General features: G+C 37.0%; 2 protein-coding genes across 6 annotated transcripts in view; both read left to right on the top strand.

Moving 5' to 3' along the window:
• LOC144475670 (uncharacterized) overlaps positions 1-5101 on the top strand; it is a 92378-nt gene extending 87277 nt beyond the window's left edge. For 4 of the 5 annotated variants that reach the window (XM_078191783.1, XM_078191787.1, XM_078191788.1 and 1 more), the window contains 3 exons: positions 778-1301; positions 1911-2181; positions 2524-5101. In XM_078191783.1, the coding sequence (XP_078047909.1) occupies positions 778-1301; positions 1911-2181; positions 2524-2637 (909 nt within the window). In that variant the 3' untranslated portion in view covers positions 2638-5101. Of the gene's footprint in view, positions 1-777; positions 1302-1910; positions 2182-2345; positions 2424-2523 lie in introns of those variants that run through there. The other variant, XM_078191785.1, reaches the window with a different exon arrangement.
• A 4449-nt stretch (positions 5102-9550) lies between these two features.
• LOC144476180 (hemocyte protein-glutamine gamma-glutamyltransferase) lies at positions 9551-17972 on the top strand. Its single transcript, XM_078192837.1, has 9 exons — positions 9551-9741; positions 10026-10067; positions 11761-12249; positions 12975-13201; positions 13586-14187; positions 15212-15309; positions 15500-15790; positions 16177-16337; positions 16967-17972. Exons 3-9 carry the CDS (start codon positions 11775-11777, stop codon positions 17252-17254), a joined length of 2142 nt encoding a protein of 713 aa, XP_078048963.1. The 5' UTR covers positions 9551-9741; positions 10026-10067; positions 11761-11774; the 3' UTR covers positions 17255-17972.
• Positions 17973-18576: the final 604 nt, after the last annotated feature.

Raw genomic sequence — 18576 nt, 5'->3', positions numbered from 1 at the left:
TTATCGGACCGTTATCCAAGGTTTTTTTTTTTTACGTAGAACGATACATTTCCGTATAAAAATGACAGAAACAAATAGTCGTAGACGACATAACTCGTCTGGAACGTTAATGGTTTCAACGTTGTTACCGTGGCGCAGGTTCTAATGTAACAGCGCAGTAAAGTTCCCTAATTGTTGTTGTATATCGTTCAAGTGAGATATTGCATACGTTTAAAAAATACGAAGTGTTTTCGAGTGAAATAACTGTACTTCATTCTAAGTCAAATATTCACTCATGTCCGGAAACATTGAGGAACAGTCCTTACAGGAGTACAAACGTGTTACAATTGAACAATTTTTACCTGTGGTGAGTTTTGAGAATTAGTGTTTCCGATAATACGGGTTCAAGTGGGTTCAGCAGTAAATCAAAATTGAACATCATGCGAACCATTTATTCGAAACATTTCTCTGTTAAATTTTATTCGAGATGAATTTAAAACGTTAAAAGTGTTAAAAGTAAAAACAATTTCCGTTCAATTATGAGTTGCAAATATTGAACTAACGTTAATACTTTCATTTATTGCTTGTTATTATTTTTTCCTTTGACATTTATTTATCAAAACATTACGATGTCCAACTTGACATGTACTGTTAAATAAAGCCCGCGTTCCACCTTCTACCTTCAGCAGTTCCGATAAGAAACTGCAAAGCCTGCGCATTACTTTAGTAAATAAAACTAATCGAATACTACAATAATGTGTCTTCTAAATAATATTTCGAAATTCGTTTGATCACCAGGTTGCTCCGGAAGAACGGGTATTAAACTATTACAGCTGCGCGCTGGTAAGCGACATCCTGCTCCAAGGCTACCTCTACATCACGCCGAACTACTTCGCTTTCTACAGCAATGTGTTCGGCTACGTAACGAAGTTACTGATACCGACGATCTCGGTATTGAAGATCAGCAAAGAGAAGACCGCGCGAATCATTCCAAATGCGGTGGCGATCGCTACCGAGGACGAGAGGCATGTTTTTGGGTCTCTTCTCTCGAGAGACTCGACATTCAAGCTGATGAAACAGGTTTGGGACGCTGCCATGGAACCGCAGCCGTTACCCAAGGTTCTGCCTTTGACGAACGACCAGAAGCTCCTCGCCCCGGACACGCCGGTGGTCGACGACTCCGAGGTGAATCCCGAGGAGGACGATTCCAGTATGTCCGAAAGCGGGACGGATCTTAATTCCAGACCGCCGACCGTCTGCACCGACACCGACGGTGTTGCACCGACACCCATCACTAGGCCCAGTCTACCACCACCCGTAATGTAAATACTGTTTCTCGGTTAATTATCTCACAGATCATCCCCATTTGCCACAACTCGCCTCTAGGATAACACCTTCATTCACTTTGAAGATACAATAATTAGTAGACACCTCATCGAATGAATTCACTTTTCCAAAACTGGACCTTGACTCCAAATTTTGTTCAGACGTTAGACTAATTAGTTTACTAGATAACGAGTAAACAAATTTTATAAAAAATATAACTGAGTATGTTTAGGAGTAGTTCATGTTTTATTTATCAATTTTTGTCAACATAGGTTTTACTCGTGCAATATTAATAAAATGACGTATAGTTAAAACATTGGTTTGTGCATACTGATACTGTAGCAAAGGAAGATTTTTATACGGAACATTGTGCAAAATTATAGTTTGATTTTTATATTTTTTGTAAGTCTTGGCAACGGAATGCAAAGTTATACGTGTTTCTTATTTAGTTTTTTATTTATTTATTAGTAGAGCAACTGTTTAATATGGTTAGCCTATTTTATAAAGGAGAAAAGTAAAACTTGTAAAACCTCCACTATTGTTTATCCATATCTATGACTGTTCTAAAAATAGAAAAATTAACGATTGCCTTTTTCTGTTTACAGTATGGAACCACAAGCGGTGCCACTGCTCCCAGCAACATCAAGCAGAACCAGTGTCTCTTTATCCTTGTTCACAGATGGACTGAAAACAAGCACAGTGATAACTATTCTCATAGCCCTGTTAGCAGCTCTCTATGTGTCAGCGGCTCTGATGATGATCCGCATCGACAGGCTACACACAGCGTATATCAACCATCCCCTCGTTTCGCCGGAACGTCTCACACAGGATCGGCTTTTGCACTATCTAAACACAAATCTTGATCAAATAATAAAGGTAATTTCCTGGAAACTTCTCTCGATACTATTTCAAGCGTTGCTTTAAACAACGAACATTTTCAAAAGTAACCGCGTTAACAAAATAAAGCGAAGCACCGTGTATCGCATTAAAAAGAAGTGTCACAAATAATTAAGAAATTAATAGAACCATTTTTTCTGAAGGAGCTGTAACATTTCAACAACTTTAAAACAAGAAAAATACGACACAGATCATTTAGACCAGTTTTGGTAATAATTGTATGGTTCAATTAAACTGTGACGCTCCTATACCTTTGAATAAAAGGCGTTGCTTTGACGTTAGCGAATGATTAAACATTAAGCTTTTGGGTTATCGTTTCAGGTGAGACAGAGTTTGCAGATGTTGTCGCAGCAGTTCGTGTCGATGAGCCAAAGCAGCGAGACAGACTCGGCCGTGTCCGCTGGCCCGCTGGAACCGGAAGACGCTCCGAGTTAGTCCCCGACAAGGCTGAATAATTTAACGCAACCAAATAATACGAGTCCCCGTCGCCTCGCTAGCGTATGAAGCGTCTCGTATTAATTAATAACGTCGTTGTCTTCGTTGTCCGCGTGAATCATTTCTACGCGCGATCGCAGGCCCGACCGACTAATTGACAAAGTCGCTTCGACGGTCCTCAAAGAAAATAGGCATTATTATTGTTAGCGTAAATCTAGACTTCCGCGGCTCTGAGAATAGTAAATGGCGTTACGCGAACCGCTGTAACGAACTATGTAAACAAAAGAAAACAAAGAAAGCGACAAAAAAAAGCAGGCGAAGAGGAACGCGCGAGAACGAACGAACGAAGAGAAACGGCGGAAGATAGGGAAAAAAATAACTTTGTACAAGATCATTCTAGATCGCGTATGCGTAACTCGATTCGACTTTCAGTCACGCTTGCAGGTGTTAATTAAATGAGACACGGGAAGAACTGATGCTTGAAAGCGAGAAGAGATACAAGAGCGAAACCGCATGTAAACAATATTATTTGTATGCGCGCGTAACGCGCCCGCGTAAAGCAATTGTACGTTGTGTACTTTGATGTTAATTTTCAATCGACACACAAGATTAATAGAGCGCGTACGGCGAACGAAGGGGTTTTCGTCTGTTTACTTTCTTTTTTATTTGAACTAGTCACATATACATATATATATGTATACATTATATATACATATATGCCCCCACATACGGCAAGGGTATACTGAACAAAGTGGTATATATATAAATATAAATAATATAAAAGAAAGCTATATATATATATATATATATATACATAGAGTAATGCATATTTCGCGATTACTTGTTGATTATTATGTATTCGAACTAGTTGGGGCACTATCTTTTTAATCGGCGCAGGTGTTCTGCAGCGTAGAGCGAGCAACGGGTGACTTTCGCGTACAATGGAACAAAAAATTTCTGTGTTGATTACGTGGATGATGATTACGTGAAACAGATATTGCGTGTTCGCGCGGTGTTTCGGAAGCGATTCGTGCGCTATTGTTTCGGCTATTTGATAATTCGAATTGTTGCGCCTTTGCGAACGAGGGTTGCAGTTCCCGCGCACACTGCTGTTCCTACAAAATTTCGTCACCGTTGTGTCGGTGTCACGACCACGGGATTATTTTTTTGGTTCCTCTTCCTTTTTCATCGAGTCGAGACGACGAGGAAGCGCGAAAGTGTTCGCGAAATGCAGGGTGTTCGTGTCAGGGTTTGTGTCAAGTTTGCACAGCGCGTTTAAGTGGGTCGAGTAGGTGAATAGAAGTCACACGAATGCCGCGCCCCAGAAAACGTTTTAATTAAATGTTCCACGATTTCAGATGACCTTCTGAAGGGCTATGAAATGCTTGTAATGTTGAAGCTTTCTGTAACGTTACTCGTATTTACCTATTATGTATATACGTATTATACTTTACCGGTAGAGATAGCGTTTATTTTTTATGTAAATTAAATAAAATATTTTTTTATTTTTTAGTATATGGCAACATTATTTCTGTCGTTGAACTATTATCATGTTCTTAGTCGAAACGATAGTGCTTCATTTTTTAGCAAACGAAATAGCATGTAATGTTCACGCATTTGTATGGTATACAAATCCGTGAAAAAATTCTTTTCTTTGACAAATTCGTTTAAGTGTGTTTGAATAGGTGTTATTGAATCAGATATATTTTAGAACTTTCTTCAACTAATCGTCCACTTTCTTACATTGTGGAATCTTGACACTAAACTCGTGCACTCTGTATATCTCATAGCACTAACATATTTCGATACGATTGCACATATGTTCTTATATGTAAAGCAAGACACACTTGGGAGAAGTGCTAATTATATTTGCGGTGAAACTGTGGAATTACAAAGAACGGGAGACTTGACTGTGATAGTAGGATCGAGGACGCATTTTGTTAAAACACGGCCGCGTTTATCGGTTTACTGTTGTTGCATCTCGTAGAAAGCATTGGAGAAGATAATGGTTGCCTCGATCCGGACCAAGTGACATTCGTCGTATAAACGCGGCCGTATTTTCGAGATCACGTGGGGGATATAAGAGATGTGCTGTTACATTCTTTAGCTATATTTATAACGAAAAAGTGTATATGTACATCAAACGAAATTCACTTAAACGTATCCTTTCAGTTCATTTATCATTTATTGCGATTAAATATGTGGATCTTACCGCGTTTACAATTAATTTATAACAATTTCAAGAATACCCTAAAATATATTTTTTATCGTCAATGGTTGTGGAATGTATTTTATATTGTACGCCATGGATTCGGACTGTATGAGAGAAATACGGTGAACGAAATAGAAGTAATTATGGGAAAAAAATTGCAAAAAGGTAAAATTAATTTTCATGATTGCTTGTAATCTGTAATGCACAGTAATGACTTATTTCTGTGGTAAATAAAAGTTGATTTCAAATTCTTATGGGATATTTTTATGTTCAAACATTTTGTTAACAAGAATTTCTGATCATTTGTACAAGATCGTCGTTTCACGTAATAATTTGTTCTACTGTATATTATACATGGTATTATTACCACGAAGCAAATTTTCATTTTACTGTCGTAAACTAATGAGATTGTTTCATTCAATAAGAAGAAAATAAAAGAGGTAATTTTCCTGACGAATAAGAAATCCATGGGGTTAAAGTGTATATTGCGGATATCGTAAAAACGGGAATTATTTAATACGTGGGTTGGCGATACATAAACTTAATTTATTTCGTAAATTTTATGAATCTGGAGTTTACCGATATTTTGCACAGTTTTAAAGTGTCTTTGCGTAATTTATGTGCGCTGATTGATTTTATAAAAAAATTTCTATTTGGTACGCCTTTTGTTGCGTAAGCGTGATCGAGGATGAAGGGGAACTTGTGCCTGGCACGTGTGCCATAGAAAAGGGAAAACTGATTGCATTCTAAAATGAATAACCGAGGACAAAACGCGTGACCACTTAACGATGATAATATAAATCATCGAGATTTGTTTGCTACCTATACTTGTCAAACCTTATTTCGCGTGTTGTAAAAAGTCGGACTTCTTTCGATTTCGAATTCGAAGGGAAAGGGATGGTCGTGCGAGGCAATTGGATGATGATTGCCACTGGAGGGAACAAACTTGGAAATGTCAGCGCGTTTAGCCAACGTTTGTGCCAAATTTCGGAATCATTGGACTTCCCCGCTTAAAAATCGCATGTCTCGTGTCTGCGGCCCGACTAAATTCGTACAGTTCGGAAATTGAATTCGGTGATTCGAAAATGAATATGCGTGTTCAAGCAATGGCGATGATTATCCAGTTGATCCAGCTTCAGATTGCTTTACGTTAACGAATTCAGCGGAAGCGAATTAATGCCGTACAGGGGGCGATAATTTTTCCCTTTCCGTTTCTACGTAATACTGTTTGCCTTACTGTAACAACTCTAGACAGTTTAGATGGACGCTCAACGTACGATCCATTTTCCTTAGAACGTAATCGTACGTAACAGGCTTTTGATTTGTACTTGTTGCGCGTAACCTGTCGTGGAAACGACAGTTTTCGACTTTTTAGCTGTACCTATTGGAATCCGTCGTCGAGTTCAATTATATAAATCGATTTACGCATAAATGAATGGATTAATAGAGATGAACAAAGTTGAGTTGATTTCCGTGCGTATGTTAATTGTATCATACAATGTTTCTTCAGGTATCTCAGTAATTACATACCAAGTAGTCGATCGAAACTGAACTTTGTCCATGAAAGTCAGTAAATATCAAGATCTTAATCCGTTAAGCCACACGCGCGAGATAAACGTGTAACTCAAGCTTTATAATGAATCAGCCGTATTTTACTATAATTTAGAAGAGGCAAAAATAAAAAAAATAAATGGTACTACAGCGATGTTAATCGAGATAACAAAAATTTGGACTGTCGTTTTAGAAAAAAAAAAAGAAAAAGAAACAGACGATGTGGCCCTAACGGTTAAGAGAACAGTGAAGCAAATGTATTTGTTACGGGGCGACATTTGAACTTCCGACAATGCGTTGTGAAGTTTCCGAGGAACGTTTTACATGTTTGTACTTTCCGGTAACATTTACTATTACGTATATTTGTTTCCACGAATTTGTTCTGGAAGGGAAAGATGGCTTTCCCTTCACACACCATCATGCTGCATGACGTATTCGGTTGCAACCGGCAGAGATCATCGGAGTACCGTATGTTATAGTATAATTTCTCGTGAATTGTCTAATTTTGTTACGTTTTACTGTTGATATGTGTTTGAAAGCAACTTCGAACAGTTCAGTTTACAGAGTGAGATAGTCTATTTGCTGGTGCTCGAGAGCCTTGATGCGTGCCATTTTTACGATTAGGTGCATTATACTAAATGAATATGTACATTTTATTACGTATGATTTCGTTTCTATTCGATTTCGTTACGTCGATCAGGTTCGAAGATGTATAGCTGTGTTAAACGATTGTGTCCGTATCAGATAAATTTGTTACTCTGAAACAAAAGACGTCTTTAGAATGCATTTATTCGCGTGCCGAATTCTTGATAAGTTTTTGCGCGAAGAGAACTAGAAACGGGAGCAGGAATGATGGTTGAAGGGAGGCCGTGAAATTTCAGAATCACAGACAGACCAATAATTTACAACATAATTTGTGTAGTCCGATAACACGGAGCGCAAATAAATTTATGAAAAATTAAATGTTCTTCTGTTTATTAATCGTTCGTCTATCAGCGCGCGCGCGCGTCCTTCGCGATAATAAATTCAAAAATTGGTAATACTAGGTCGTAACAAGAAATTGCGTATCTTAAACAAATACAAATCATTTTATAAAATCATTACAGCAATTCGTTATGAGACAAATTTTTTTTTTAATATCGGTTAATTATTTATCATTTTGCTTTGCAGAAATGTCAACGAAGATGTTTGTATAAGCCGAGCTCAGAGCTGATAATTAGATCACAACATATAATTTCTAAGAAGAATATCGCAGTTGTTCCAAATAATTATTTCATATAAATAAAATAACGAGTTATGTAAACAATATTTCAAAAGTGATAATGGGACTGCTTTCACTGCGCTTTAATATTTTTTCGATCGAATATAAATTATCCTTCAGCTTTCTGAAAATTCAAAAATGACGCCATTTGTGACAAGTGGCGCCTTTGCTGTGGCAAAATTTCGAAGCTCGTCCCGGGAGTCCGATTATCGACTGTCCATAATACGGCTAACAGTTTTAGCATTTTGCGACTACACTAACCAGAGCAGTACAGACCCTTAATCGAGCTTCTATATTTCGTCGAAAGAGGCGCCACCATTTGGTTAGCAGTTTCAGCGTTCTGCCACTGCATTAATTGGCGCTGTACGAATTCCGAATGAAGCTTCCATGTTTCGTCACAAGAGTCGCTACTGTCGCCGAGACAGCAATTGATTTTTGCCGGAGTTTACATTGCTTCTTATGACAAAACGGCAGGGATCATTTGTTCCGAGATTTCACATTAAAACACGAAATGGGAAATTGTTTATAACTAATTAATTACGGCTATAATACGCTATAGATTACTACAGATATGTTGGTAAAGATTCCTTTGAACGTTTCCACAATGCAGAATATTTTTTTTAAATAATTCAAGTCTCTCTATACGTATCTGCAGTAATAAATAAACAGTTGTTATGTTATAATGAATCAGAATAATTTCTGATTATTCTTACTATTCGTATTATTCTTATTATTCTTACTATTCTTACTATTTTTACTATTTTTACTATTTTTATTATTTATATTATTTATATTATTCTTATTTTTAGTTTATAATTTGTATTTTTTAATCGATAAATCTCCTTCTAAAATGTAAACTTTGGCAATAATATGAAAATGTATGTTCCTCTAATGTACTAAATCTATATAAAATAATTCTGAAATAAATCGGCAACGCATCTTTTCACAGATTACAGAATGCACGCAGGTTTATGCGTACGTTCTATTTTTCAGCTGGTTATGCATTCGTATCTTTTGTTTTAGGCTAGCGATATCAGTCTTGTGGATAACCGCAACATCCATATGCTACTGCATCTTGACGAACGACTAATTGGTGATGAATACTAGAACGATAAGATAATTTTTGCATTTCCTTCGTGCCAGGAAGGAAATGAACATGGGCGCTATTTTAGCCGAGGCTTTTTAAATAATATGCACACGTTCGGTACTAAATATATACACACGCATAATATGTAAAAAAGAATTTTCTTATATTAATCTTTATATTAACAAAAGTTATTTAAACGATATTTTAAAATCGTTGCTATTAGTAGTTTGTTTTATTTATTAATTGTATTAATTTTATTAATGTAAATATAGATGGTATTAATTGCATTAATTTTATTAATTTGACTACCTGGCAATATTGTTTAGCAAATAATAAATAGACTCGTCGAGATAATAGCCAAATGTTACTGTTAATTTTTAGTATATTACTGTTATTATATTACTATTTTAATGATTTTAGTATTACCTAATATTATATCAGTATTAATATTGCTATTAACATTATATCAGTAGTAATATTACTATGAACATTAGTATTCATTTTTAAAATTCATACTAATTTGCGTTTAGGGCGTCTCATCTCTTAAATGTCAAATTTAAAAATTAAAAATTCACGAATATTTCGAAACCGACTCTTATTATACGCTTTTGTTTCCAATAAAATAAATCGCATATTCTATGTGAATGATCATTTAAAAATAAGAAGTGCTCATTCATCTCAGCGCGATATCGAAGTCTGTACACCTGCCAATTGCTGTAATCGGATGGTGTAGTCAGCTCGAAGGAAGCTGCGACTCGTATAAAAAGCGTGTGAGCCGCTGCGGATGCCAGTATAGCGATGAAAGTGTAAGTTGACTGTTAATCGGAACCGCTTCTTTCGTCATCGTCTCTTAAATCGTAGCACCATTCGACGTCTTTATTGCCAGTGAACTTCTATACGTGAACCAATAAAACAACCATTCAATTCTTCTTAGTGATACGTGACGAATAATATTTGTTAACTCACAAAACGCATACACATCGTCTGTTTCTGGTGTTTATATTTATTTAAACATTCTTTACTATTTATTTAACACATGATAGCTCGATAGAAATTATTACATGTTTTATTTTCAATTTCTTTGCTTTCCCTAAAAAATACAGTTTACATTTCTTTTAAATTTAGTTCATGTTCTTTTAAATTAAATATATTTTGCTTCAATTCATTCGCTATTAATTTAATGGCCCAATTGCAAGATATATAAAGTTTGTTTACACTCAGATTTGTTTAAATCGTTTCCGACATTTGTGACAGCTATATTATTTGTTACATTATAGGTACCTTTTAGGATATTGATCATCGAATAGAAATTGACAACAGTAAGTAGAATTTATATTGTTTCAATTAACTATTAATATCGCAATCGATGAATGGTAATATTATTTCACAAACACGGAGAAGAACAGTTACGTTGTTTTCGAATTATAGAAAACGCGGTGAAGCAATTCTGCTATGCTAATCGTGTTCGACTAACAGTTATGCAAATTAGTTCATCAAAGTACACATACTGGTTTTTATCTTTACCGAAGAAAACGTATCCTGTTAAAGGATTGTGTGCATAGTCGGACTCTGAGAATTTCTCAACAGAGACTTCTATTATTAATAATAATTATTAATAATAATAATAAATATATTCATAATTATTATTAATAATAATAAATATATTAATAATTATTATTAATAATAATTAATATATTTTACTACGTGGAGGGACAATGTTATTTTTATCTAATTTTTTGACATTTGTTTATACGATCACCTCTTTTCCAACTCAGCTAGTTCTAGTTATAATTAGCGACAAGATCAACGGTCAAAGAAGCAATAATTTCTCTTCAATAATTACATAGATCAACACTTATTTTATTTACAATCCTTATAGCCTCTCAAACGCTGAATAAGCATTCGAAGCTTATTATCACAATTGTTGCAAGAAATTAGTTTCGTAAAAATGTTTATTATAATAAATGTTTAAATATAATTGTATTAATATTAATGAATGCGCGACACTTTTTCAATGAAACTTAAATTGTCCGCGTACAAAGTGACTCGTAATAATTTTTAATATACGTAACTAGAACAATAAGGCGATGATAAATGTTATGATAAATGCTACGGTTATCATCGATGACTGTTTTCTAATTTGTATACCGGTGCGTTTATTTATAGCATTATCAGAAATTTGATTGTGAACGACGCGGCTCGCTAGCAACGTGAATGACCATTAGCAGCGGTAATGTGTAGTCCGCGATTACGTAACGCTTTTACGAGCGGAGCATTTCACCGAACGAAACCGGTGTGAATCACACCCGGGGAATCATCGATGTAAGGTCGATTCCAATCCAGGGTGAAAACATGCTCGCTTGGTAAGGCGACTCACGTTCTGGTACATATCCCGGATATTTACGTAACGCGACGATGAATCAAAGATAAATTCCGTGCTACCGAGTCCGGCGGAAAAAAGACGCGCGTGGAATTTGGGTGCAACCCGTCCGCCGTGACGATTGCATCCTTCTTCTCGCAGAACGTTGGGAAAGTCCGGCTGCTATTTGTTTTCGACACACGTCGACACAGTTCCAATGCGTCGCCGTTTACATTTTAGTACCGCCTTTGGAATTAATCGAACGCCTTTTGCAACGTCCCTAGGCGCCCGCCATTCTTGACATGAAAATTTAAATATTTACGCTTCACGAAACAAATTTTTTAAGTTTCATTATATAATTATATATTGTCACATATTCTTAGAATAATCTTAAGAATTATTGTTGCAATGATTAAGTAATGACAATAAAAAATGTCTTATAGCAAATATCAATTAGAATAACAAAGCGAATAAAATATATGTGTTCTCTAATTTTGTTATTATGTTAAAAATTGTTGCCAAATTGTTGACAATCTGGAAAAAGCAAGTACAATTATTTTAATCTCGCGACTCGTTTCAAATATTTTTATTCACAACCTGAGAGACAATTGCAGAGACTTCTCCGTGACCACATAAACCCTGTTCCATTCCAGCTGCTACCCTCGAGATGTCGTCGGAAGAACCACTCGTCGTCGAAGAGGTGTACTTCTACGAAAAGGAGAACGCGACCGCCCATCGAACGATAAATTACGAGTTGGTGCACTTGGAGCCGCCAACACCTGTTCTCCGTAGAGGACAAACTTTCAACCTCGCTCTCAGATTCAATCGCGATTACGTGGACGCGACGGACATTGTCAGATTGTTGTTCAGTTTCGGTCCGAACCCGAACGTTCTCCGAGGCACCAGAGGCGTGAACACTGTCACCAACAGAGACAGTTACCTGACCGATTTGGAGGCATGGGGTGTAAGAATGATCGGCGTGAACGGCGTGGACCTGTCCGTGGAGATCCGGAGTCCTATTGATAGTCCCGTCGGCGTTTGGCAATTGAATGTGGAGACAACCATCGTCGGCAGAAATAAGTCGCCGAATACGTACAACTGCGAGAAAGATATATATCTGCTGTTCAACCCGTGGTTGAAAGGTGACATATTTTGTCAAATTTCGTGGTTCAAAGCTGCAATGGCTTCCAAGGGCTTTTGAAAGCTTGTAACAGCCTGTAGAAGCTTGTAATTGCTTGTGCAAGCATGTAATTGCTTGCGGAAGCTTGTACTTGCTTGTGGGAGCTTGTAATTGCTTGTAGAAGCTTGTAACAGCCTGTAGAAGCTTGTGGCAGCCTGTAGAAGATTGTAATTGCTCGTGGAAGCTTGTAACAGCCTGTAGAAGCTTGTAATTGCTTGTTAAAGCTTGTACTTGCATCTGGAAGCTTGTAAAAAACTTATGGAAGCTTATAACAGACTGTAGAAGCTTGTGACAGCCTATGTAAGCTAGGAATTGCTTATGAAAGCTTGTAGCAGCATGTAGAAACCTGTAACAGTCTATAGAAGCTTGTACCAGCTTATAGAATCTTGTAAAAGTCGGTAAAAACTTGTAACAGCCTATAGACGCTTGTAACAGCTGGTAGAATCTTGTAACAGCTTGTAGAATCTTGTAACAGCTTGTAGAATCTTGTAACAGCTTGTAGAATCTTGTAACAGCCTGTAGAAGCTTGTAACACAGCCTATAGAAAACTGTAACAGCCTATATAATCTTGTAACAGCTTCTAGAATCTTGTAACAGCCACCAGAAGCTTGTAATTGCTTGCAACCATTATCGAAGTCCAGCACGCTTCACTGTGAATTCTTGTAAAACTATTCCCGCTATTCACAGAGGACCTCGTGTTCATGGAAGAGGAACAGTTGCTGGACGAATACGTATTGAACGACGTCGGGAAGATATGGGTCGGTCCATGGGGAAGTTCCCGCGGCAGGGAATGGGTATTCGGTCAATTTGACGCTTCCGTGCTTCCGGCTTGTCAGCTGTTGTTAGAACGATCCAACATCAAGGCTACGTCCAGAGGCGATCCCGTGAAGATGTGTCGAGCCATTTCGAGAATCGTAAGTCGATACAATGTGTATTTAGTACAATATAGAATATAGAATATATAGAGAATATAATATAGAATATATGTAGAATATAATATGATATAGAATACAATATACATACATATGAATGCATATGCAATATAAACACATATATAATACAGTACAGTATAATATAATAAAATAGCGTATCATAGTATAGTATACACTATAATTGTACAATTATAATATGTACACAATTATTATGTTCCTTTAAAGCTGTTCCACACTGAAGCCCAATTACGCGATCAAAAGCCCATAAAAATAATTAAAAAATTTAATTGCAATCATTATGCACAGTATCACACACTATCATCCTATACAGTATCCATACAAGTGCGAATTTCTCTAAATTCTCAGGTAAATTCGAACGACGACCAGGGCGTGATCACGGGTCGCTGGGACGGCGAGTACGACGACGGGACGGCGCCGGCCGGGTGGACCGGAAGTGTCGCGATTCTGGAGCAATTTTTGGAGACCGGTGAATCGGTGAAGTACGGTCAATGTTGGGTTTTCGCTGGTGCAGTGACCACGATCTGTCGTGCCCTGGGAATACCATCCAGGGTGGTCTCGAACTTGGTCTCGGCTCACGACGCCAATGCCTCGCTGTCCGTCGATCGTTACTACGACAAGGACAACGAGGAGCTGGAATACGATCCGAATAACTTGGAGGGCGAGGATTCCATCTGGAACTACCACGTATGGAACGACGTATGGATGGCCAGACCCGACCTGCCGAAAGGGTACGGCGGGTGGCAAGCCATCGACGCAACCCCTCAAGAACCATCCGAAGGCGTTTATCAGTGCGGTCCAGCATCGGTCGAGGCTATTCGGGAAGGAGCTGTCGGTTACAATTACGACGTGACCTTCATGGTGGCGTCGGTGAACGCCGACCTCATGAGATGGAAGGAGGACCCGGAGAGCGAGCTTGGTTACTCGAAAATCGACTGCAATAAATACCAGTGAGTATGCTCGTTTGGGGATTTTATGGGTTTTTTAGTAACACTAGGATAGGTGAAATTATGAACAATGGAAATCTTATTTATTGTTTATTGTTTTTAAGTTGTCACTTGTTATTTATTCTTTTAAAAATTGTTACCTGTTATTTATTATTTTCAAATTGATAATAATTGTTCTACTGCTATGATATATGTTTTTAGTATATAATGTTTAATTGTAAATATGATATATTGTGATACATTAAATATTACAATATTCAATTGTAAATATTACAATGTATGTAATATGTAAATATTACAATATTTAATTGCAAGTATTATATATTGTCATGTATTCAATATTATAATATTTAATTGTCAGATGTGTCATTTAACTAGCACTTATCAAATCATTTTTCAATATTTGTCTGGTTAGAAGAGAAATAATTGACACAGCAAAGAATTATTTCAACAACTGCAGAACTTGTCTCTGATCGTTCAATTTTCTGATTAAATTGTTTTCCTACGGTTGTAAAAATCACGCAAATTCAGGGAGCGGTGCAGACTTAAGTATCGTACGCGCAGAATTAAGTGTCGTACGCGCAGAATTAAGTGTCGTACGCGCATAATCACGCGCAGTCGTTACGTTATTACCGGCGTTAAAAACCTCCCGACTGCAATGTAAACATCGTAACTACGGGCACTTTAGTCTGAGTCATCCGCTCGTACCAAACTCATTGTTGCGGTAATCTTGACCTTGGCCGGATGCGAGACGAATGTCCACACAGGACACGGACACACACCGTTCAACATTTGCATAATCCGAACGCATGTAAACGACGAAATATTTATGCTAACGCCGGGGAGGATCCGCGACTGCAAATTCCATGGTAATTGCATTCGACGACGACTTTTCGTGTACCGGCCGATTAAGAAAATATTTGCACTCGTCGTGAATTGATTGATAGGTACAAACCAGTATCTTGCTGGTCGGTGATGGCTTATTTGCGAAGGAAATGCAAAATATCTCTGTGTATTTTTTTAACAGCATCGGTCGTATGATATTGACAAAGGCACCTTGGATCTTCGATCCTAACGGCGATAGAGACAGAGAGGACATCACGGCGCTGTACAAGGCAAAAGAAGGTAGGCGATTGCTTAAATACAAATATAAATTATTAATTATCATATATTAAATTAATAAGTAAATTATTAAATATAAATTGAACGATAATAACTTTTCTCCTTGGACAATCGGAATTAATTAGAAATAATGCAACGATATCCTTAAATTTTCGATTTGTTTGATCCTAAAATTTCATTTGTTTACATTCAGGCACCGAGGCGGAACGATTAACATTGTACAGAGCAGTGCGCAGCACCGAGGTCGCCAAAAGATTTTACTCTCTGCCGTCACCGGGCAAAGAGGACGTCGAATTCGATCTCATTGATCTTACACGCGTGTTCATCGGCAAGCCTTTCTCGGTCATAGTTAACATGAAGAACAAATCGAACCAGCCGCGAACTATCCAAGCCATATTATCCGCTGGCAGCGTGTACTATACCGGGATCAAGGCGAATCTAGTAAAGAGAGCGTCCGGCGATTTTGTACTCCAGCCCAACGCAAGTATGTCCATAAAGTTGCTTCAAAAATATTTATTTAGTCTTCTATGCGACATATACTGTTTATAAATCATAAAATTGTTTATTTCTCTCTATTTTCTCGTAACTCGTTGTTATTTTTATTATTATTATTATTGCTTTTGGATTACCGTTTCGCTAAAATCGAAATCCAATTTATCGGATGACAATATATTTATTGTCATTATATATATTAAAATGTATATGTATATATATTTTAATAATATAATAGTAATTATAACTAACATATATTTTAAAATAAAAAACTTCAACTAAAATAATCTAATGTCGTCACGTTATGGCAATATAACGGTAAAGAATATGTCCACAAGAGTTTCAATTCGATAAAATTCTCGTATCTCGTTTAATTAGGCGAACAACTGCGACTGACAGTCACGGAGGACGATTATCTGGATAAGCTAGTGGAGTATTGTATTATGAAGCTATACTGCATCGCCACGGTCAAGGAAACCAGGCAAACATGGGCCGACGAGGACGACTTCCAGGTCTTGAAACCCAACATCACGATCAAGGTAAGAAAATCGACTTGGGCTAATGCCCCGACTTTCTACGAACTATACCGGGTTTCTTCCGATAATAACGATGTCACTTAGAATTGAAAAATAATTAAAAAATGAGAAAAATAACTACTTTATTTTATATGCTTTATTTATTTTATATTTGGAGTACAATATTTAACCACTATGATGTTGTATATAAAACACAGTACAAATATACCTGCTGTAACAATTGGAAGATCTTTTGCTCTTATTGGAAGACTTTTTTGTTAATATACTCGTCTGTGATTCTCAAATCGAATTTTACAAGCCTTTAATGAGGGAAAGGGGGAAATCAGTGAATTTTAAGAAAATTCACTTCTTAAAAACCATTTAATATCTGCAAAATTGTCATATAAGATTTTGAGAACAATTACATAGTATTTTTAGGACGTATGCATTTATGTCTATATAAATTTATAAACACAAGTATTATTTATAAATATTATTGCATATGTCTATAAATATCAATATTATTATATATATCTCTAAATATAAATATTATTATATATGTCTATAACTATAAATATTATGCATATATATTTATATAAACATAAGTTAAAAACTGATGCGTTTTCCGAATCAATGAACGCAATTTTTTCCAGGTCGATGATGATCCCACCGTAGGAAAACCATCGACCATCAGCCTTAGTTTCATAAACCCGTTAAGGAGGGTGCTGACAGATTGCAAATTCAATTACGCCGGGCCTGGTCTCTCGAAGAACAAAACGTTGGTGTTCCGCAACGTCGAGCCCGAAGAGCATATTTACGTCGAGCACCAACTGATTCCGCAGAAGTCCGGACCGCAGAAGATCATCGCCACCTTTACCTCGAAGCAGTTGGTCGATATTACAGGATCCGCTTCTATCGACGTCCTCGACGCAGACGAGTAAACCAACAACTCGATCACTAATATTTTATCGCGTTTTAGAATTAATTTTGTATTTTAATCAGACCAATTCCAAAAATACTTGAATAATGTGCACGTTGAGTATATAGTGCCTTAACCTCTTAGGTACGGCTGGATTTAGTGCGAATGAAATTTTTCATAATTAAATTACCATTTCTCTTAATATACATTATGTTGGTATAACTATATATATTATTTTCTTAGTGTATTGTACATGTACACTTTCACTTTAATCGTTTACTTTAGTAACTAATAATATAATTGAATAAAGCACGGAACATCCGCGAAAACCATTATAATGGCTCGTCGTGCCTAAGAGGTTAAACATTGACAATAATCGCTGTTTCATCGCGTTTTAGAATTAGACCTTTTTGTACTCGAATCAGACGAACTCTCGTAATACTTGAATTCTATATTAGCATATTTCAAGGAACGAGTTTTCTCGAATTTTGTCAATCATCGACATTTCAGTTAGTTTCAGAATTAAATTCGTACACGAACGATAGCAATTTAAGAACCACCTCATTTGTTCACCACTGCGAGTTGACGCGCGCGTGTCAAACCATTTCTATTGTTACTTTGAATCATCGTACCTCGCCCTTTGCAATGCCACCTCCTTGCATTTGTATATAATTGTTTATCTTGACTCATTACCACGGTTGCATCGCACCGATACGCAATAAACGAACCTATACAAAATATTTAAAACATCGTCACGCTAATTTCGACTGTTCGATGCGTTGCTAAAGAATCGATTACGTGTCTCCTAAGCCGTCGAGTCTTCGTTACTTTCGAAAACACTTTTCGTTTCCAGGGAACCTTGAAAAACATATTCTTCCCCCACACGGTCGCCGTCTTCCGTAGTTTATCAAGATGTAAATGCCGTATAATGTATGCCACGAGTGATAATGGTATGCAAGGTGTACGAGACAAGGTACGGGAACGTATCAGGGCTACGATTGTCGACTCTCTTTCTTGATGGAGTGTGACATCATTCCCGAAGAGAGAGATTACCTAATCGAGGCGGTTCGCGACGAGTAAATAACCGGTAGTCGAACTGATGCGTCGTTCCGTGACAAGAATCAGTATGGCAATGACAACAATCGTTTTATAATCAATTTCGTTTAATAATCAGTGTCGCGTACAATTTATTCACTAACATTCTCTATCACTGCGTACAAGACACGTTATTTAATCGAAATAATCGAAATACAAATCTAGCAACGTAACAACGCGGTTTAAGAAGAGGACGAACAAAAGGGACGAAACATGAATGGTACAAGAACGGCACAGGTCACGCGACAA

The sequence above is a fragment of the Augochlora pura genome, chromosome 10, assembly GCF_028453695.1.
Source record: "Augochlora pura isolate Apur16 chromosome 10, APUR_v2.2.1, whole genome shotgun sequence".
NCBI lineage: Eukaryota > Metazoa > Arthropoda > Insecta > Hymenoptera > Halictidae > Augochlora > Augochlora pura.
This window is presented reverse-complemented; position numbering and strand designations above follow the sequence as displayed.